The 22,195-nt window shown below is 43.9% G+C and overlaps 1 protein-coding gene across 1 annotated transcript in view; it reads right to left on the reverse strand.

Annotated features, from left to right (window-relative positions):
* The window catches only part of SPAG1 (sperm associated antigen 1), a 99,849-nt gene that overhangs the window by 71,395 nt on the left and 6,259 nt on the right, over positions 1–22,195 (reverse strand). Inside the window, exons 4-9 of the mRNA XM_063451204.1 lie at positions 22,069–22,179; positions 18,991–19,049; positions 6,710–6,825; positions 4,217–4,322; positions 2,374–2,504; positions 119–225 (exon numbers count right to left, since the gene is read on the reverse strand). Coding sequence (XP_063307274.1) covers positions 119–225; positions 2,374–2,504; positions 4,217–4,322; positions 6,710–6,825; positions 18,991–19,049; positions 22,069–22,179 — 630 coding nt within the window. The remainder of the gene's footprint in view (positions 1–118; positions 226–2,373; positions 2,505–4,216; positions 4,323–6,709; positions 6,826–18,990; positions 19,050–22,068; positions 22,180–22,195) is intronic.

The following is a 22,195-nucleotide window of genomic DNA, read 5'->3' on the forward strand; positions in this document are numbered from 1 at the left end:
AAGTCACCGAACTAGCAATTTCTGGTTTTGCTTTTTACGGAAATGTGTGCTACTGTGGTTTCATATAGATCTGTAAATGTTTGACGCTACATATAAATCTATATAAACATATTAATACCTTAGCAGTACAATTGTCCGGGTCCTGCTGTAAGACAGTCTTCAGATCACAAGCCGCACAATGGTAGTTACAGAGGTTTTTGTAGACTGTAGCACGCCGTAAGAGGGCTAAAATAAGAAACATATTGCACAATTATCTTAATAGGGAAGAGCAAAAAATATAAATACTTTATAAGTGGCAATACAATAGATTTTAGTGAGATCTACACACAGCTTGCAATTTAAATTTGGTCTCCATCCCCCATTACAATTACTATTGATGCTGCACACAAAGAATCCAAATTAAGCCTTTATGTACCTTGAATATTGTGCAAATTCACTATGAGAACACAAAAAATGCAGATTTGTGCAAATCATATAACAAATCTTTTGACTTTAACTCTTACACAATCCCACTTACACTACCATGAACCCGAATATGAATATGTCACATAATATCTAAAAAATAAACATAATCACGGAGAGCGTATTAGTGAAATAAAAAGTCTCTCTCTGTGTTCTGGAGACATTTATAAATCACTCAACCTGCATGTGTCATGGTTTATTAAGAAGTCTCCACAGCCCCCTCAGTGGCATTAGTTTCCCAAATACACAGTTCACCATTATGTATGTTTCTTAATATTTAAGGCTTTATATAGGAGTCCCTAATAGGTGACAATATCTGTAGTGGCAGATGTTAGTAGCAGTACTCTGCAAAACATGATCCAGACTGTTGGAAACCTGTTGGTAAAATGTGGTCTCAAATATATAAACCAGTTTGCAGTACATATCAAAAAATTACATTGGGAACGAGTTCTTGGTTGGTTATTGAGCAAAATCTCACACGTGACAGTGTCATAAGATGCAGACAAGGTTTCTGATGACAGAACCATGTAATGTCTGCAAGTGTTTCCCCTCAATCTAACCTGTGGGAGTTTGAATAGTTTCTTTAGGGACCAGAAACACTTTGCTATAAAGTTTTGTACGATTACACAATAATGTATACTCTACACCAGAGGTTCCCAAACTGTGTGCCGTGGCACCCTGGGGCGCTGCGACGTGCACAAAGGGGTGCCGCGGAATGTTTCCCCAATGCTATGATTCTAGCACCGGGGAAAAATTACTGCTTAACAGGGACCCAGTCGAGTGCCGCGGCCCTTTAAGACGGCGACCGGGCCCCTGTAATGTCGGCCGGCTGGGAGGAAGTGACAGCCTGTCACTTCCTCCCAGCGTCATGCAGAGAGTTGGAGCGGGAGGGAGAGGAGACAGCTGCAGTGTGAGGGGAGAGGAGCACGAAGAGCTCCAGACCCCTTCACTCCCCCCAGCAGGACCAGGACTCCAAGCCACCCTCCTGGACACACAAGGTAAGCTAACAGGAGAGTGGCTGGAGAGATAAAAAAATAATAACTTGTGTGTGAGTGTTTGTATGAGTTTGTGTGTAAGTGTATATTAGTGTGTATGTATATATGTATATGAGTATGTGTATGATTGTGTTTATAGTTTCAGGGTGTGCATCTGTGTGTATATATATATTTCAGTGTGCTTCTGTGTCTGCGCACACATCTGTGTATGTGCCTCTGTGTGTCAGGGTGTGTATCTGTGTCATTGAGTGGGCATGTATCAATGTTTGTTAGTGTCAGGGTGCATTTGTGTATGTCGTGTGTATCTATGTGTGTGTATGTGTCGGTGTCTATATGAATTAGTGTGTATGTGTCGGTGTATTTATATGCATCTGTGTGTAAAAGTGCATGAATATCTGTGTAAGTATGTATGTATGTGCATACATCCAATCAGTCAAACACCAGCACAACATACAAGCACACTCCTGCAATTTAACACAAATATTACATACTAACACAGCCCTGTATACAAACTCAAAAAAAAAAAAAAAATTATATATATATATATATATATATATATATATATATATATATATATATATCCAAACACACCCCTTTCACTCAAACACAAATACTTCACACAAATGTACATCCACATTTAAAAAAGTGAACATCACATACAAACAGACCCCTGTATTAAAACACAATAAATGTATACCAGCACCCCTTCAAACACCAACACTGTACATTACACTATAGCGCCACTAAAAACCACAGCGCTGTACAGTTTTACAACCTAGAAATTTTGACTTGGGGTGCCTTGGAAAAATACTGAAATATTAAGGGCGCCTTGAACCTAAAAAGTTTGTGAACCACTGCTCTACACTATTTTGAAATAATGGTTTGAGCCAAATGTACAGATTAATTTCCCTCCTACCTTTCATATTGCCTGCCTCTAAATCCAGAACTCTTTCACAGTCATTCAGCGCATTGTGCCAATTCTTCAGTTTAATCTCTGCTTGGGCTCGGTTGTTATATGCTGCTGCTGTGGGTAACACCGATATACTCCTACAAAAGAAAACGCTGGCTGTGATTAAACAATTCTTCCAACACTAAAATGTAAACTGGAGCAAATTTAAAATAACAATGGCAATATTAACTAAATTAGCAGAATAGGAGAATTTTAGCAGATAAACAATTTTCCTATTCAGAATTCGTTACAATTTGGAGTTTGGAGAATGACTAAGTACAAAGTCCTACAACGTCGACCTTAAAAACCCTTTCCCTCATTTGTTCCTATGTAATACAATCTGCAACCAGCTGACTTTTCCATTCCTGGTCTGCAGAATAGGTTGAAGTCTAGGGAAAACCGCACACAGCAATTGTATCAGCTCAGTGATGCTTTCCAGTGGAATAACTGCGTTGAAGGTCACATTGTCGTACTGAGAATATCATTAATCTTATTCGGTCAATTAGTTGTATTTAGTTATACCATGAAAACATTATGGTTGACCAATATCCCTCGCATTGCTTCCAAATTTATTATCCCCAGCTTTGTTAACCACATTGTCAAATCCAATCATTCCACCCGACTTCTCCACTGGGATGTTAACCTCCATCTAGAGGAGTACCAGCATCATCTAAAATTTAAACCCACATTGTATCAAACACAGGTTATTCACTGTTCATTATAGCATGGACAGACATAATCCAAATTTTGCAATAAAGTCTTATTTCCCACATATCCATATCTTATTTTTAGAGTACATGGGACTCCAAAAAAAAAAGGCAGATTCTTCCCTTCTTCATCAAATAGATTAACTGTCCATTAGTCTAACACAGTAAAGACCCCAGTTAGACGCATGAGTGCTGTGATTTGCTGGGACAACAATGTTTTTGAAGATCTGGTCAAATTTTAATTAAGACTAGGGATGGAGTGGAATCCAGACGCACCAGAGGTTCGTTTTTGGGATATCTCTACACCAAGGTGGCTCTAAATATATTTTTACAGAGGTGTTTGTAAAACAGGCACTTTCCTTGGCAGCATGGCACAATGGTATATTATAGACATGATTGACTGATTAGCTCCAAACATAAGTGGGACATAAGTTAGGCAATAAAACACCCTCAAATACTGGTCTTGATGAGTCTTACAGATGGAGTTGGCATTTTCAGTTTCGCTGCCTGTTTCCTACTTGGCTGCACTCATCTAAACATGCATACATTACAAGAGTGCTTCCCCACCCCCCTTGTTTATTGTATGTGAGGGTGCGTGCTGCTAATAAGGCCGTTGTGAGTGAATCAGAATGTATGCATGTGGCTAATAAGGTAAGTAGATGGCTAGTTACACATGTGTAGATAATTTCACATTTGCATGAATGGCTTATAGACATGCTTGTATGTGCAAATGGATAATTAGACATGTAGGTGAGGAAAGGAGGTGAAATTTGGTGAGTGCCAAAAGCATAATGTTCTCATTCTATCTGCAAACTATATTTTCCTTACACACCCTGCCTCGTCTGCCTGAGTGTTTTAAGGTATTATATATACACATTTCTAAAAGTGATACTTACCTTGTTTAAGATAAGAGGTCATATGAGAGTACCGGGTGTTACAGTAAGTGCAGCAGATAAAGAGCATGTATAGTTTAGTTTTAGAACCATAACTGATGCACTTTGTCTTTACAAATTACTTTACAATGCTGGAGAAGTACAGCAAGCACAGTGATGTCGCAGACATGCAATCTAGAGAGTATAGCATGGATACATCATACGGCTTACCTAGTATAATAAGCTACAGCCTCCTTATAGTCATCAGATCGAAACGCTTCATTTCCTTTGTCCTTCTCACGGCCAGCAATAAAACATCTTTGTGCTTGACTTAGACCTAGGTTACATTATCAGATTGGCAGTTAGATAGATATTCTAAAAGAAGGCGGATTTTTTAAAACATTCTTTCTTTTAAAGTGTTTTTTATAAAATTACAAAACAGTAAAGACACTTAAGAACAGTAAATAAGGAAAATATAACCCAGGGACGTGTAAAGAACACCTTCAGTTATTGTGTATTTAAAAAAAGTGTTAAGGGGGGGCGGGGCCTGTCTGAGCTCCCGCTCCGAGTTCCAAAAACCGGAGCAAATTGAAAGATAACCGCGACCAGCAACCCCTCCGACGTCCACACAGACCCCCAGCTATTGGGGTGAGCACGGATATCACACGGGAACCGGTCCGGTACTGACAGTAACCCGGCTGGGCTCGGAGCACGCTGGGGCTTGAGCCGGGAAGGGACGGCCGCTCTCCCGGGTCTCCAGACCGGCGGCACGCTCCCCCCCCCCCTCTGGACCGGGGGGGTTATCCCGGTCTGCAGAGGCACTATCCAGACCAGCACACCAACCTGGGCTCAATCAGCAGCCACAGCGGGGAACATCCCCCGTGCGCAACTCCACAAGATGGCCGCCGCCATGTGCATGAGATACCAGAGGGACAGTGCTGAAGCTTGCTCAAAAGTGAGGAATCCAACACAGCAAATGAGAACAGCACCCACTATTAGCCCACCTGCCTACTGCAGAGCAGTAAAGCTTATGGATACTGCAAATGGGGGCATTTAGTACATCTGAACGCTGTCACGTCGCACCCTGACCGCGGAGAGCACTGAGAAGGCGCAGCAGAGGGAACTCTCTCACGCTACACACAGACAGGTCACCCGCATACAACGCAATCACAACGCACGAACCAGCCACGCAAGAGCCAGACAAAGGCGTTGTGGGGCCGGGTGGGAAACTCTTGCAGACCGCCTATTGCAAAAGGAGACCCCAACATACCGCAATCACTATGGACGAAACACCTGCCGACATCATCCGCCAACCGCACAGCCAGCACCGTCGGAACAGACCTGAAGGGCAGAGGTACTCAGCCACCAGGTACACAACTCGCAAAAAACAGCTCCTTGCAACAGCCAAGACCAGAGAGGCCACAGCACACAAGCACCACCAGGTACAAGACTCATCCCCGGCTGCTGAAGCGGACTCCTGCCACGAGGCTGCGGGCCTTAAAACCTGGAGTTGGCTGAGCGCCTGATATAAAATGGCTAACAGTGTCCAACAACTACGTTAAGTTCCACTGGGACACATGTTTCCTTCGACTGCACTGCGGTCAAGTCTAATTTTTGTCTGCCGCGGACTCTTTACTGCAGCTGAACATGATTTGCATTGGTCTCCCATGTTTTTCAGTTTAATGATCTTTGCCTACTTTCATTCTGTTTTATTTAAGCCTCATTAACATGTATAGTATAACCGCATTAACATGTATCCTATAACCTCATTACTATGTGCAGTTCCAAGGCAAGTCAAACGTGTTAATACAGCAAACAATGTGTCCCAGCAGCACTTGCTCACTGGCAGACAGAGTACCTACCCACACCACACCTAGCTAAGGAATATAGCAAAGTCATGAAGCGCACATAGCCTCGATATCTATTGTATAAACACTACTGTACAAGCCATGTCCTTCGTCACTCCTCTGTCTATCCCCTTCTTACCACACAGGCTAAGCCAGTTTAAGAAACCTATAAGAAAAGTGATTCCCAAGTCTAGATGTAACACGGAGCACAGCTTTACTCACCTAACTATACTATTAAAGCGAAGTACAATTATTCACTGTTATAATTTACCTGTCACTCACCACGTCTTGCTTAAGCGTTGTTCTTTAACCTCGATGTAAATCGTTAGACGTGAATGTATTGCATGACTTACTCTATATCTAAAAATGTGCAAAAACCTGAATGTCACAACTGTGTTACGTTGTCATGTCACCAATCTTGCATATGCTATTGTGGCACTGTGGGATGCCTATGTTCACTCAAGCACACAAAAATAAAGAATTTATAAAAAAAAAAAAAAAAAAAAGTGTTAAGTAGCAGTGAAGCAAAATTCATACTACCAAACTTGTTTTAAGATTATGCCAAATGCTCGTTGAGGGGTACATTTCAGAAACCAAGGGTAAGTTCAAATTCATGAGACTCAAATATCAAATCCAGATCAAATGGACAGAGAAGAGCCATACCTTGACAGACGTTATAATGGAATGAGGGTTCATAGAATTCGTGTGAAGGAACAAGCTCAGTAAGAAGTATATCGTGGTTATCTGTCACTTCTGTAGAGTGGATCCCAGACAGCTGCTTTAATATCGTTATGTTACAGAACAGTGTACAGAGAGATAGGGAGGATATGTAGAGCACAGTGGAATATATTGTCATTTAGTGACCTAGTCTACAAACCTGCTGTATCTATGGTCTTCTTTATTTTGGATGTTGAACTATTTATTACAGTTTTTGACTGCACTTCTTCTTTTGAGTTCTCTTCAATTTTGGATATTTCTTTTTCCACATCAAATCTGGAAGAAGAGAGAATGTGGGTCAGCGAGAGATGGATACATTTAGATGCCTGTTTTGACACATACAAGTAAAAATAAGAAGTAATGTGAATGTCAAACGAATTGTGCACACCTTTACACAGAGCTATTAAAAAAAGTCTATAGGAACTACAGGCGACAGTGGCTAGGCAGTGGCTGAGTGACAGGCAACAGAGGGTTGTAGTCAATGGAGTATATTCGAAGATTGGGCTTGTCACCAGTGAGGTACCTCAGGGATCTGTACTTGGACCCATTCTCTTTAATATTTTTATTAGTGATATTGCAGAAGGTCTTGATGGTAAGGTGTGTATTTTTGCTGATGATACTAAGATATGTAACAGGGTTGATGTTCCAGGAGGGATAAGCCAAATGGCTAATGATTAAGGTAAACTAGAAAAATGGTTAGAGCTGTGGCAACTGACATTTAATGTGGATAAGTGCAAGATAATGCATCTTGGACGTAATAACCCAAGGGCAGAGTACAGAATATTTGATAGAGTCCCAACCTCAACATCTGAGGAAAGGGATTTAGGGGTGATTATTTCTGATGACTTTAAGGTAGGCAGACAATGTAATAGAGCAGCATGAAATGCTAGCAGAATGCTTGGTTGTATGGGAGAGGTATTAGCAGTAGAAAGAGGGAAGTGCTCATGCCATTGTACAGAACACTGGTGAGACCTCACTTGGAGTATTGTACGCAGTACTGGAGACCATATCTCCAGAAGGATATTGATACCTTAGAGACAGTTCAGAGAAGGGCTACTAAACTGGTTCATGGATTGCAGGATAAAACTTACCAGGAAAGGTTAAAGGATCTTAACATGTATAGCTTGGAGGAAAGACAAGACAGGGGAGGATATGATAGAAACATTTAAATACATAAAGGGAATCAACACAGTAAAGGAGGAGACTATATTTAAAAGAAGAAAAACTACCATAACAAGAGGACAGTCTTAAATTAGAGGGGCAAAGGTTTAAAAATAATATCAGGAAATATTACTTTACTGAGAGGGTAGTGGACGCATAAAATAGCCTACAGCTGAAGTGGTAGAGGTTAACACAGTGAAGGAGTTGAAGCATGCATGGAATAGGCATAAGGCTATCCAAACTATAAGATAAGGCCAGGGACTAATAAAAGTATTTTGAAAATTGGGCAGACTAGATGGGCCGAATGGTTCTTATCTGCCGTCACATTCTATGTTTCTATGTAATGATTAAAATCTAAAAACCAGTGTTAATTTTGGCAGCAAATTTCAATTAGTTTTAGTCAGTCTTCTGACTAAAAAGCTATTTTAGTTGTAGTCTTATTTTAGTCATCTGAATTGTTTTAGTTTTAGTTGACTAAACCTCCAGTAGATTTGGTCTGTCTCTTGTCCTTTCCACAGCACCTCTGTCCTTTTGTTTATTTTTGGTGGCAAATTTCAATTTATTTTTAGTAATAGTCTTTTGACTAAAAAGCCATTTTAGTCATCTGAATTGTTTTAGTTTAGTATAGATTTAGAGTACTTAAGTTTGACTAAAATTGTTAGTCAACAAAATTAACACTGCTAAAAAAAAAATTTACAAAAAAAAAATAAAAATTTCACTTGTGTATTTAAATCAGCGTTTCCCAATTGGTGTTCCACAAGAATCCCGCGATCCCGCGGGCGGCTGCGAGGGGAGGCTGCAGTCCGCTCGCGGCACTCACCCTCCAGCCGTCCGCGGTCCCCTTCCTGCCATGCGCTTGGCGGGCAGCATCCTCCCAGCCACGGATGCCGCCCGCGTCTTCCTCCACGTCCCCCAGCGGCAGCATGCATGACGCTGCACGCTGGGAGACCGCCCAATTTATTACACGCCGGGGTCAGCCACCTGACCCGGCGTTAAAGGCACAGTGCCTCAATCACAGTGGGAGGTCCAGATACCTCCCACGTGTGATTATTAATTCTGATTGGAAATTATCCAATCAGAATTAACCTTATGGTTTAAATACTTACCTTTCCTGTTCCTCCCTGCCCTGTTGTGGTCTTTGCTTGCTAGTATTGCTACTGAACTTGTGTTTCTTGTTACGTACTCTCTGGCTTGTTAATCTGACTTTGTGACTCTCCTACCCTTTGACCTCGGCTTGTTTCTCGTTATTCTGTCTTCTGGTTCCCCTTACTCGGCTTGTCTCCTGACTATTCTTTGTGTGCTTAGCCCGGCCACTCTAAGGTCCGGTACAGCACCTTTTCTGTGTGTGTGTGTGTGTGTTAGCGTGTTTGGTTCCCAGAATCGTGACATTACAACAGGGACATAATGGAACCTGCTGACATACCACAGCTCCTAGTTAATCAGGAGGCTAGAATGGATGGTTTAGACCACCGTATGGATCAGTTTGCTCAAGCTTTGCAAACCATACTGGCTCGTACTGCACACTTGCAACCTGCCGTTCAGGAGGCTGCTGCTGCGCCCGAACCCATTCCCACTCCAGTACCCGTTCCTGCTCATGTAGTTCATATGACGCCACCACAGCGCTACAGCGGTGACCCAGCATTGTGTCGTGGCTTCCTCAACCAAATTGACATCCATTTAGTGATGAATCCACGTTCCTATCCCACTGACAGATCTAAAATTGCCTTTTTGATAAACCACTTGTCCGGGAGAGCTTTAGCATGGGCCAACCCCATGTGGGAGAATACATCTCCTATATCCTTTGCAGATTTTCTGACAGCTTTCAAACGCACGTTTGATCAACCCGGTAGGGTTGCTTCTGCTGGCAAAGCTCTGCTTAGGGTCCGACAGGGTAAAAGATCTGTAGAGGATTACACTATCGAATTCCGCACTCTAGCAGCTAAAGTGGTTTGGAATAAATGACGCCCTCGTAACAGCCTTTCAGGAGGGTTTGGCCGCTTACATACTGGATGAAATAGCATCCAGAGAATTGCCTGTTCTTCTGGATGATGACTATATGATTCTTATTGATAACCGTATTAGAGAGAGGCGTAGTCAAAGACGGCAGGATACACGGGTGTTACCTGCTCTACCCAGTACTGCATTACTAGCATTACCCGCTCCTAGGCCACCATCCCCTGAGCCCATGCAATTGGGTGCTACGGGGTTAACAGAGGCTGAAAGAGCGTACCGTAGAAGGGAGGGGTTATGCCTTTATTGTGGAAAGAGGGGGCACCACTGTAATGCCTGCCCTAAAGTACAAGGAAACTAAAGCACCTAAGGCCTAGAGAGGTGTCGGCCTCGGGTGTTATGACTTTGTCCCCTCATGTGTCCATCTCCAGACTGTTTATTACGGTTTCTCTTTTGGTCAATAAAACCGCTATAACAACCAAAGCCTTGATCGATTCAGGTGCGGCAGACAACCTTATGGATGAGAGCTTTGCCAAAACCGCAAGCTTGACTTTGATCCAAAATGCCACACCCTTGGCCGTTGAGGCCATAGATGCTAGACCGCTTGAGAGACCTCTGGTAACCCATGAAACCCAGGAAATAGTTATGTCTGTGGGTGCTTTGCACAAGGAAAGGTTAACCTTCCAAATAATTGACTCCCCTACTGCCTCCATCGTTCTGGGTTTTCCCTGGTTAGTCAAACACAACCCTGTACTTGATTGGGGTTGTTTAGATATACTCTCCTTGGGGGAATCCTGTCAACGAGACTGTATGGCTCATGTACGTCCTGTTTGTTCACTCAATGTGCCCATGGCTAAACCACTTTCTGTTTCTGTTTCTGTCCCTTCTGTGTATGCAGACCTTGCATTGTTTTTAAAAAAAAAAAAAAAAAAAAGGGAGGCAGATAAGCTGCCTCCACATCGTGAGTATGACTGTGCCATAAACCTGTTACCGGGTACTATGCCTCCTAGGGGTAAGGTCTACCCTCTTTCTGAGAAAAAAAACCAGATCATGGAGGAGAACATACGAGAATCCTTAAGTAAAGGTTTTATTAGAAGGTCCTCCTCTCCTGCTGGTGCTGGTTTCTTTTTTGTGGCAAAGAAGGAGGGCGACTTGAGGCCATGTATATACTACAGGGGTCTGAACAATATAACGATTAAAAATGCCTACCCTATTCCCCTCATCACGGAGTTGTTTGACCGGGTCAAAGGTTCTAAGTACTTCACTAAATTAGACCTCAGGGGGGCTTATAACCTTGTCCGTATAAAGGAGAATGACGAGTGGAAGACAGTGTTCAATACGTGTAGTGGGCATTACGAATATCTGGTCATGCCGTTTGGACTGTGTAATGCTCCTGCTGTGTTTCAGGACCTCATAAATGATGTCCTTAGGGATTTATTGCATGTCTGTGCCGTGGTGTACCTTGACGACATTCTTGTATATTCTCCTGATCTGAAGTCACACCATAATCTTGTTAGGATGGTGCTTAAAAAGTTATTACAGAACGGACTTTATTGTAAGTTAGAAAAATGTTTGTTCGATCAGACCTCTGTGCAATTCCTAGGATATATAATCACTGAACAGGGTTTCAGTAGGGATCCTGCTAAATTGGAAGCCATACTGTCCTGGCCACTTCCCCAAGGACTTAAGGCTATCCAGCGTTTTATAGGATTTGCCAACTATTATAGGAAATTTAAAAAAAAAAACTTTTCACCACTTATCTCTCCTATAACAAAGCTGACTAAAAAAAGGTCTACACCCTAGGGTTTGGACTCCTGAAGCCCTTAAGGCCTTCGAAACTCTCAAGAAGGCATTTGCCTCTGCTCCAGTGCTACACCACCCTAATCCTTCTCTTCCCTTTGTTATGGAAGTAGACGCTTCTGAATCGGGTGTGGGAGCAGTACTGTCACAGAGGTTGTCGTATGACAAACCCCTCCATCCCAGTTTCTTTTCAAAAAGGTTGTCTGATCCAGAAAAGAATTACGATGTTGGGAACAGGGAACTATTAGCTATTGTATTAGCTTTTAAGGAATGGAGGTACTTATTAGAGGGTTCTAGACACAAAATTATGGTTATAACAGATCATAAGAACCTCTCCTATATAGCTGATGCTAGAAGGTTGCCCGCCCGGCAGGCTAGATGGTCTCTATTTCTTTCGCGCTTCCAATATGTTATTACCTATAGACCTGGTTGCCGTAATGCCAAAGCCGACGCTCTCTCGACAGCATGAACCTTTAGAATTTGTTAACCCGACTCCTGAACATATTGTAACTGCGTCTCAGATAATAGCTGCTACCCGTTTGGTTGTTTCGTCTCTTTTTCTTGATAATATTAAGACATACCAAACCCGGGGGCGGGGCCTGACAGCCAAGATGGCCGGTCGCACACTTCGAGAGCTCTCTCTATACAGAGCATAAACACGCTGATTTTGATCGACACGGTGACCACAGCAGCCCACGGTGCCCGGAAACAGACACAGCGCAACCACACAAACAAAGCGATACCTGTCCGACACCGGAGGGACTCTGAAAAGCCTACAACGGCCATGCAGCCTAAACAGGTGCGGAGCCTGAGGCCCGGGGGAGGCGGCCGATCCCCTGGCGCGGAATGCGCTCACGAACCAGACTTCACCTCAGCCCTGCTACCCCCCCCCCCCCCTTTGGACCAGCGGGGGACATCCTGGTCCTCGCAGGGGACGATCATCCCCACACGGCGATCAGACCAAGCGACGCCACCCACAACTAAGCGAGACCGACTAGGCCTCACTGAACTGGAGGCACGGACGCAACCCAGGACCAAACACACACTTATAAAGCCACCCAGGGACGCTCTGGAGTTCTTCCACCAGCTATGCACATGCATGTGGAGGGGGCACAATACCCGGAGACAGCCGTACAAGCGAGAGATAAGAGAGATGGCGGCCTGGATCCACCCGGCTACCCGGCGCCGTATATGGGTGATCCCCCCCACGGAAAGCAAAGGCGGCCTCCCAACGGAAACACAGCAAAAAATCGTCTGGGCCCAAGAGAACACTGAGTTCACCGGACTCCGGCACTCACACCCCACACCCAAGAATAACCCCCGCCAGTTTGTCCGACCTGTCTGCCACCCGGCGGCACTAGCAGACCCCAACAGAGCTCTACGGCTGGGTCCCACGTGGAGCCTAAGCGAGGCCTCGCCAAACCATGTCGGCAATCACGGGGCGGAGGCAGAACCCGACCCAAGCAAGCTCCTGAGCACATTCCGGACACGCCGCCAAGCGCACCTAGCCACCAAAGGGGCCACACGCTCTTCTTCCGAGCTGGGGGTTCGTCAGGAGATAACCCTCCCATGCCACCCATACACCCGAGGGGACAGCCGAGCACTGGCAAAGCCTTGGGCCCACGACCCTGTTGATGGGGTCAATGGACATGTGGCAAGAACCCCTACTAAGGCCTCAGGCCGAAGACACACGGTCCCCAGACACCATACACCCGGAGAAAACAGGCGTAGGGAATCAGGAGAATCCGGGCAGACACGATGCTGAGTGCACCGTGCCGGGCCACGGGGTGGTCTGCCTCCGGAAGCACCCTAGTGGCATCGGGTGAAGTGTCTCAACAGCCCGCACCTCAGCCACCAGCCTAGACACCGAACAGGACTTGGGATACTCTAACACTGCTGTAATTGTGTGGCCGCTTAGAGTCGCCAACGTTACCTTCAATCTGATTCAGTTTAATCCCTTACATTGGTTTTGCTGATTATAATGCAAATATGATACTATTCTGTCTGACCCAGCAATTAGCCTAATTTGTTTAACGTATATTCTGGAGGCGCATTGTACCCGCATGCCCTCTCGAAGATAGGCGATTTAACAACAAAGGCTATCTTGCCTCGGGTACTGTAGTGCAGTCTACACAGATTAGCTTTTCTGACATGGCATAATAAAACTACTGGTACTGAGGCTGCTAGAGGTAGCACAACTGTTTTCCCAGCAAGGTCACACTCCACTTAGTCCAAACAGCCTTTATTGTTTATCTTGATTAGCTTGTTTAGCCTGTCATAATGGTACTACTGGCAACGATGATGCTAGAGGTGAAACTACTGTTATATCAGTGTGGTCCCATTCAACTTCGTTAAACAACTCTTTCTTGTTTAGCTTGCTTAGCCTGTTTAGCCTACAATAATAGTAATGCTGGTAACGATACTGCTAGTATCACTGCTCTTGTTCTCCCGTCGAGGTCACATTCAACTTATTTAAACAAACATTTGTTGTTTAGCTTGCCTGGCTTGTTTGGCCTTTGATAATAATGCTACTGGTAATGATGCGACTAGTCATAATACTACTGTTCTGTCAGCGGGGTCACATCTAACCTAGTCCGACAAACCTGTAGTGTTTGGCTAGTCTGGCCTGTAATAATCACTCTACTGGTAACGATGTTGCTAGTTATAACGCTACTGTTATACCAGCGTATACGACTACCTGCTAATGTAATACCTATTCATGTTTTATGCTCAGTTTACGTTAAACGACTTACAAATTAATATAAAAATGAGGCATTGATAACATGGAAATGTACCTAACGATGTTATTGCTATCTTAACCCTACTCTGTAAAAACCCTTGCATTTCCCTTTCTTGTTTCTGTACCCTTCACTCGTGCCTTAATAAAAGAAAGATTGACACAAAAAAAAAAAAAGACATACCAAACCCAAGCACCCCCTGAGACGCCTGTTGGTAAACTATACGTTAAAGTAAATGACAGAAAAAAGTTGTTAACTTTATTTCAAACTGCCAAAACTGCTGGTCATCCGGGGGTTACCAAGACTTATAAGGGCCTCCTTCAACAGTTCTGGTGGCCTTCACTTAAGCGAGACGTAGTGGATTTTGTATAGGCTTGTCGGGTCTGTACGCAGTGTAAGTCTCCTAATGTGAGACCCCAGGGTCTACTGATGCCTCTATCGGTACCCAAGAAACCATGGACCCACTTATCCATGGATTTTATTGTAGACCTTGCTCCTTCCGATGGTCAGACAGTGATATTGACTGTGACGGATAGGTTCTCTAAAATGGCGCACTTTATTCCGCTTAAGAAACTGCCTTCTGCGATTCAGCTTGCTCAGGTGTTTGCCAAGGAAGTGTTCCGCTTGCATGGGGTACCTCAGGATATAGTATCTGACAGGGGTCCTCAATTTGTCTCTCGGTTTTGGAGGGGCTTTTGTGCTGAGATGGGGGTCTCCTTGTCGTTCACTTCCTCCTATCACCCGCAATCTAATGGTGCAGCCGAACGTGCTAATCAGTCTGTGGAATTGTATTTGCGCTGCTTCACCAATGCGCACCAGGACAACTGGTCTCGCCTCCTTCCGTGGGTTGAATTTGCTAGGAATATGGTGTCTCATTCGTCTACTGGCTTAAGTCCTTTTGAGGTTGCTTATGGGTTTCGGCCTTCTGTCCTTCCCGGTGCATTCTCCGACAAGGGAATGCCCGCCTTGGACCAGCACCTCGCCTCTTTGCGGAAGATGTGGGATCAGGTCCATATTGCGCTGTCTCGTTCAGCAGCTGCTCAGAAGAAGTTTGCTGATCGCCGTAGGGGTGCGGCCCCTTCTTATGTTCCGGGTGATAGGGTATGGTTGTCCTCCAGGAACCTCCGTCTCAAGGTTCCCTCGATGAAGTTCGCTCCCAGGTTCCTTGGTCCCTACAAGGTGTTATGTAGGATTAACCCCGTTTCCTACTCCCTGGACTTGCCTCCTTCCATGCGTATTCCGAACACGTTTCACGTCTCGCTTTTGAAGCCCTTGCTGTGTAACCGGTTCTCTCGGTCCCTCGGGCGGCCAGTTTCCCTTCGCACTGTCCCTAGTGACGTGTACGTAGTGGCTGCCTTCTCGACTCTCGTGTTTCTAGGGGTCAGCTGCAATATCTGGTGGATTGGAAGGGTTATGGCCCTGACGAGCGGTCTTGGGTTTCGAGCTCTGATTTGCACGCTCCCTCTTTGGTCCGCTCCTTTCATGCCCGGTTTCCTTTGAAGCCTTCTGCTTCCCGCCCTCCAGGCGGTCTTCGAGGGGGGGGGGGTAATTTCAGGATCTCACGGGCGGCTGCGAGGGGAGGCTGCAGTCCGCTCGCGGCACTCACCCTCCAGCCGTCCGCGGTCCCCTTCCTGCCATGCGCTTGGCGGGCGGCAACCTCCCAGCCTCGGATGCCGCCCGCGTCTTCCTCCACGTCCCCCAGCGGCAGCATGCATGACGCTGCACGCTGGGAGACCGCCCAATTTATTACACGCCGGGGTCAGCCACCTGACCCGGCGTTAAAGGCACAGTGCCTCAATCACAGTGGGAGGTCCAGATACCTCCCACGTGTGATTATTAATTCTGATTGGAAATTATCCAATCAGAATTAACCTTATGGTTTAAATACTTACCTTTCCTGTTCCTCCCTGCCCTGTTGTGGTCTTTGCTTGCTAGTATTGCTACTGAACTTGTGTTTCTTGTTACGTACTCTCTGGCTTGTTAATCTGACTTTGTGACTCTCCTACCCTTTGACCTCGGCTTGTTTCTCGTTATTCTGTCTTCTGGTTCCCCTTACTCGGCTTGTCTCCTGACTATTCTTTGTGTGCTTAGCCCGACCACTCTAAGGTCCGGTACAGCACCTTTTCTGTGTGTGTGTGTGTTAGCGTGTTTGGTTCCCAGAATCGTGACACTGAGGTTCCGCCGTGAATTGCCACATCCAAGATGACCGCTGCACCCTGCTGTTATTATTATTTATATAGCGCCATCAGATTCCGTAGCGCTGTACAATGGAATCCTGGAAGGTCAGAAACAGCAGAGATCGCACTACCGCGATCTTATTAAGAGATTGCGTGACTGCGCCATTATGCATGCCTGTCGTCAGCCATCAGCCATTTCATATCCACTAAGAGATAGAGAGTGGAAGCATTCAGGCAGATGCTCAGCTCATAATATTGGCCACAGCAGAAATGATTTATTTTACTACCATTTAGAGATTGCTGCCCTTTAGAGTAGAGTAGTAGTGGGATTATCATATTTTTTTTGGTAAACCTTATATACATATACTTTTTTTCTGCTTACGATCTGTAGAAATCAGTAATATACCAAAAAAAAAATTTTTTCTAAGAGCTGTTAACAAAACAGCATTCTTTGCAGTCAGGTAGTGAAATCTGTACTAAAGTGTTCTATCCACGATGTTGGTATACTAGTTCAAAGGGATCCATGGTAAAAATTCACACACACACACATAATACACCTGCATATGTTGAGAAAGATTGACCATTTTAGTGTGCTGTGTCTATATATATATACACATATTTTATAGACACAGCACACTGAAGTTGTCAATTTTCTTGAACATATGCAGGTGTATGCATTATTATGTGTTCAAAGATATACAAGGTGACTTGCTGTAAAGCTCTTTGGTGCCTCCAGCAGGTCAGAACATGTAATTTACACACAGCATATATTGGTGTGTAATAGTTAAATACATAATCTACTGACAACCAGGAAGCATTTTTTGCAGGATAAACTAATAAACTATATTAATGCAGTTATCTACACAGTCAGTCACAGATCAAAATATACAACGGAAGGGATGTTTATATATTTACACAAAATTCTACAGATAACATTAATGCTCAATTAAAAAAAAAATAATAATAATTAAGCATTCCCGTCTTTGAAGTTCCTGTATTTGCTGCAAATCCCCAGAGTTACCAGATTATCCTGTAAACTCCCAAGATAACAGCAAGTAGCTCAACATTCCTGATGTTCCCATTATTTTCAGTGGCTGCCTTAAACCCCAGATGCTAAAATTCCAATCCTCACATACGGTAACTGTACTATACCGTCAGCTCTGTTCACAGTTTTGTATATAGACCTTTTAGACGCGGACGCAGAGACCTCCTTACAATGCACCCCATGCAAACAGCATAGGTTATTTTGGTGCAGGTTATGTTCCTTTAAGTAAGGATAACAAAACCTAAATGATATATGCCTTGAATGACTCATTGAGTAAGATCTAATGCCCTCTGCTCTACATTCAGAGAAGTTAATGTAAAGACACAACTTTTACCTTGGGTAGATTTACAGTGTCATAAGACTTTGACAGGTTAACAGTCTATATTAAACACACTGGCTGTGTAAACATTAACAAATAGTGACACTCCCAGACAATCCTGCAAAGAGTTTCTGTCTATAGACCACCTTGCATTGACAATACACACTACTGCAGTAGTAGATTACTGCACTTACTCTGTGGTTGGGGCGGAACTACTAAAGATGCAGCCGGTGCAACTGCCTCAAGGCCTACAAGCTGGAAGGACTCACCTGGTGGGCATTTCTGATGAGGGGACTAATTGGGTGTCACGGACCACAATTAGCACTCTGGACTAAGCCCGTTTCAGTTTGGCAGTTTTTCTGCATGGCCGTGCTGAGCTGGGAGGAAGTGATCACACTTTACTTCCTCCCCGCACACAGACAGAGAGATACGACAGCCCTAGCCCACTCCCATCAACCCCAGCCAGCTACAATTGCTGCAGCCATCTCTTTGCAGCCCCAGCCAGCCCCCTTGACTCCAGGGAATGACCTCAGGAAAGCTAAAATACTGCACGCAAATATAATCCTGCTTTCAAACACCCAAAATTACAATCATATACACACTGACATTCACAGATGCATTACATGATTTTGTGAAGCCTTATATACCAAAAAAAAGCAATCAAATTTAAAGAGACTCTACAGGCACCCAGACCTCCTCATCCCAATGAAGTGGTCTGGCTGCCATATGCCTGTCTGTTTATCCCTGTTCCTAACAGCCACTAGAGGCGCTTCTACCCAAATAGTTTATTTGAAATCAGATGGTCTGAGATGGGCCATCACTACCCTCCTAATGTTTCCATATGGAGAAACATTAGATTGGCCGAGATCATCTACACTGACCATCTCAGCCAAAGAAGCCGAACAGCAGGACGAAGACCAGCGCAGCAAGGACTGAAAGCTAAGCAAATCTCACATTTCAAACCCTGACGCAGCGGGGGAAAACTAACATAGGAAGTTAGAATCTATAGCTTTAGGAGTACATGTTTGTATTCTTAACACTACAGTGTTCCTTTAACCTAGACTTTTCCCAACAAAGAATGAATATGGATTATTTGAATAAGCTGAGGAATAAATTTTGGGAAAAATATTTTTTATTTTTACTCAGAAATGGTTGAGAAGCCAGAGTGAGTTTTGCTAATGGCTCAACATATTAAATAAGTACATTTGGGAAACATTTCCAAAACAAATACATCTATTGGTTATTTCTCACCTGTCCCAGTCTCTATAATCCCGTGGCGCTTTACTGTTTATTTCTTGTTTTCCTTTTGGCTATAAAAAAAAAAAAGAAAAGCAAATATTCTTCATTAAGACACGAATAGGGTAGCACATCTAGTAAATGATTTAAAGAGAAATAAACCTTGCACACTCAGATGTTATACATACAGTTGCAAGAAAAAGTATGTGAACCCTTTGGAATGATATGGATTTCTGCACAAATTGGTCATAAAATGTGATCTGATCATCATCTAAGTCACAACAATAGACAATCACAGTCTGCTTAAACTAATAACACACAAAGAATGAAATGTTGCCATGTTTTTATTGAACACACCATGTAAACATTCACAGTGCAGGTGGAAAAAGTATGTGAACCCTTGGATTTAATAACTGGTTGAACCTCCTTTGGCAGCAATAACTTCAACCAAACGTTTCCTGTAGTTGCAGATCAGACGTGCACAACGGTCAGGAGTAATTCTTGACCATTGCTCTTTACAGAACTGTTTCAGTTCAGCAATATTCTTGGGATGTCTGGTGTGAATCGCTTTCTTGAGGTCATGCCACAGCATCTCAATCGGGTTGAGGTCAGGACTCTGACTGGGCCACTTCCGAATGCGTATTTTCTTCTATTTAAGCCATTCTGTTGTTGATTTACTTCTATGCTTTGGGTCATTGTTCTATTGCAACACCCATCTTCTGTTGAGCTTCAGCTGGTAGACCGATGGCCTTAAGTTCTCCTGCAAAATGTCTTGACAAACTTGGGAATTTATTTTTCCTTTGATGATAGCAATCCATCAAAGCAGCCCCAAACCATGATGCCCCCACCACCATACTTCACAGTTGGGATGAGGTTTTGATGTTGGTGTGCCTCTTTTTCGCCACACATAGTGTTGTGTGTTTCTTCCAAACAACGCAACTTTGGTTTCATCTGTCCACAGAATATTTTGCCAGTACTGCAGTGGAACATCCAGGTGCTCTTGTGCAAACTGTAAACGTGCAGCAAAGTTTTGTTTGGACAGCAGTGGCTTCCTCTGTGGTATCCTCCCATGAAATCCATTCTTGTTTAGTGTTTTGCTTAATGTAGATTCGCTAACAGGGATGTTAGCATTTGCCAGTGACTTTTGTAAGTCTTTAGCTGACACTCTAGGATTCTTCTTCACCTTATTGAGCAGTCTGTGCTGTGCTATTGCAGTCATCTTTACAGGACGGCCACTCCTAGGGAGAGTAGCAGCAGTGCTGAACTTTCTCCATTTATAGACAATTTGTCTTACCGTGGACTGATGAACAGCTAGGCTTTTGGAGATACTTTTTGTGGCAAACCTAGCCACTTCTGGACTGTAATATATCAAGGTTGTCCGGAGGCTGAAAGGGGGGGACTGTATCTTATATTTGTATGTGTATTCCCTAGGACCGTTCGCATGCTGGCAGCCCTAAGCTACCAGCATGCAAACCCTTCGTTTGACGAATTGCGGTCCTCCGGGCCGTTCGCCAACCGAATACAGGCTCCCCAGGTAGACCACACACATAGTCGTGTGGCGCTCATTACCCGATTGCAACAATGTTGCAATCGGTAATTAAAGGCTCTCCTAGGTGGCCGTCGTTCGACTACCGACCATGAGGCGGTCGGCCATCTTGGATCCTTTGTCTCTCCAGCGGTGTTCGGTCGTCGAGCGTCTGGTACTAAAAACGGCTACTCAATGATCCGAACACCGCTGAACTTCCAGAGCGTTCGGGAGTTCCGCATTCACCACATTCTGTTCCCCATCGATGTTCGGTAGTTTCAAACCGAACTCGATGGTGAAGTGTATTTTGTGCGGCGTTCGGTTAGTTTAGCTGGGATCTGAGCGGTATTCTCACTAAATGTGCCCGCAGACCCCAGCTATCTACCGAACGGTTGTTCGTATGAAAGTGAGTAATATTATGCGAAATATGGATTTCTATGTGAATTGTCAGTTTTGCTGCACAAGGGGATAATCCACTTAATCGTCCATTTTAGTGGGAGTATCCCTCTCGTGCAGCAATGCCTGTTGGGATAATTACACTGCCTGCTGGGAGAAATCCCCTGTAACATCTGTAAGGAGACCCCTTGCAAGGGGAACTGCATAAATATGGAAGTCTGTGAATAAAGCCAGTTAGTTGACTCCCAAACTGTGTTTCGTCCGGTTATTGGGAGGATTTGGGGACTTGCATTACTTTTCAGCGCGGACTGTGGATTTACCTGTGAAACCAGCGGAGATCGTGGACTTTAATACTGCCCTCCGCTACACTTTTATAACCCTTTCCAGCTTTATGCAAGTCAACAATTCTTAATCGTAGGTCTTCTGAGAGCTTTTTTTGTGCGAGGCATCATTCACATCAGGCAATGCTTCTTGTGAAAAGCAAACCCAGAACTGGTGTGTGTTTTTTATAGGGCAGGGCAGCTGTAACCAACACCTCCAATCTCATCTCATTGATTGGACTCCAGTTGGCTGACATCTCACTCCAATTAGCTCTTGGAGATGTCATTAGTCTAGGGGTTCACATACTTTTTCCACCTGCACTGTGAATGTTTACATGGTGTGTTCAATAAAAACATGGCAACATTTCATTCTTTGTGTGTTATTAGTTTAAGCAGACTGTGATTGTCTATTGTTGTGACTTAGATGATGATCAGATCACATTTTATGACCAATTTGTGCAGAAATCCATATCATTCCAAAGGGTTCACATACTTTTTCTTGCAACTGTATATACACACACACATACACTATCTAAACCCATCTTTTCCCCACTTATTGTGTATGCCCACTATAGCCATCGGCGGAGAATGACAATGATACCATACTTTTACTACATATAGACACACATAGGGGTTTATTCACTAAAATCAGAATTTTACTGCACAAATATGAATGACAAACAATAGGCTAAAATAACCAAGTAATGACTAAAGCTAAATTTGATAACGTTTCCAAAAAAATAAAAATAAGCCAATTTAGCCCCACTTTTGTGATTTGGATATTAATTTGATATAATTGTGAGTTCAGGTAAAAACCATAATAGTAATGCATTACTTTGTAAGAAAGAATACCTTAACGGTCTGTGGACAGCTGGAGTAATCCCGTACAGGTGGCAAACTCTGGGCATTATGAGGTTCAGCAGATTGTTCCTGATCCTTCATCTTTATATCTGTTAACCAATTCTGTGGGAGAAATCAG

The sequence above is a fragment of the Pelobates fuscus genome, chromosome 4, assembly GCF_036172605.1.
Source record: "Pelobates fuscus isolate aPelFus1 chromosome 4, aPelFus1.pri, whole genome shotgun sequence".
NCBI classification, from domain to species: domain Eukaryota; kingdom Metazoa; phylum Chordata; class Amphibia; order Anura; family Pelobatidae; genus Pelobates; species Pelobates fuscus.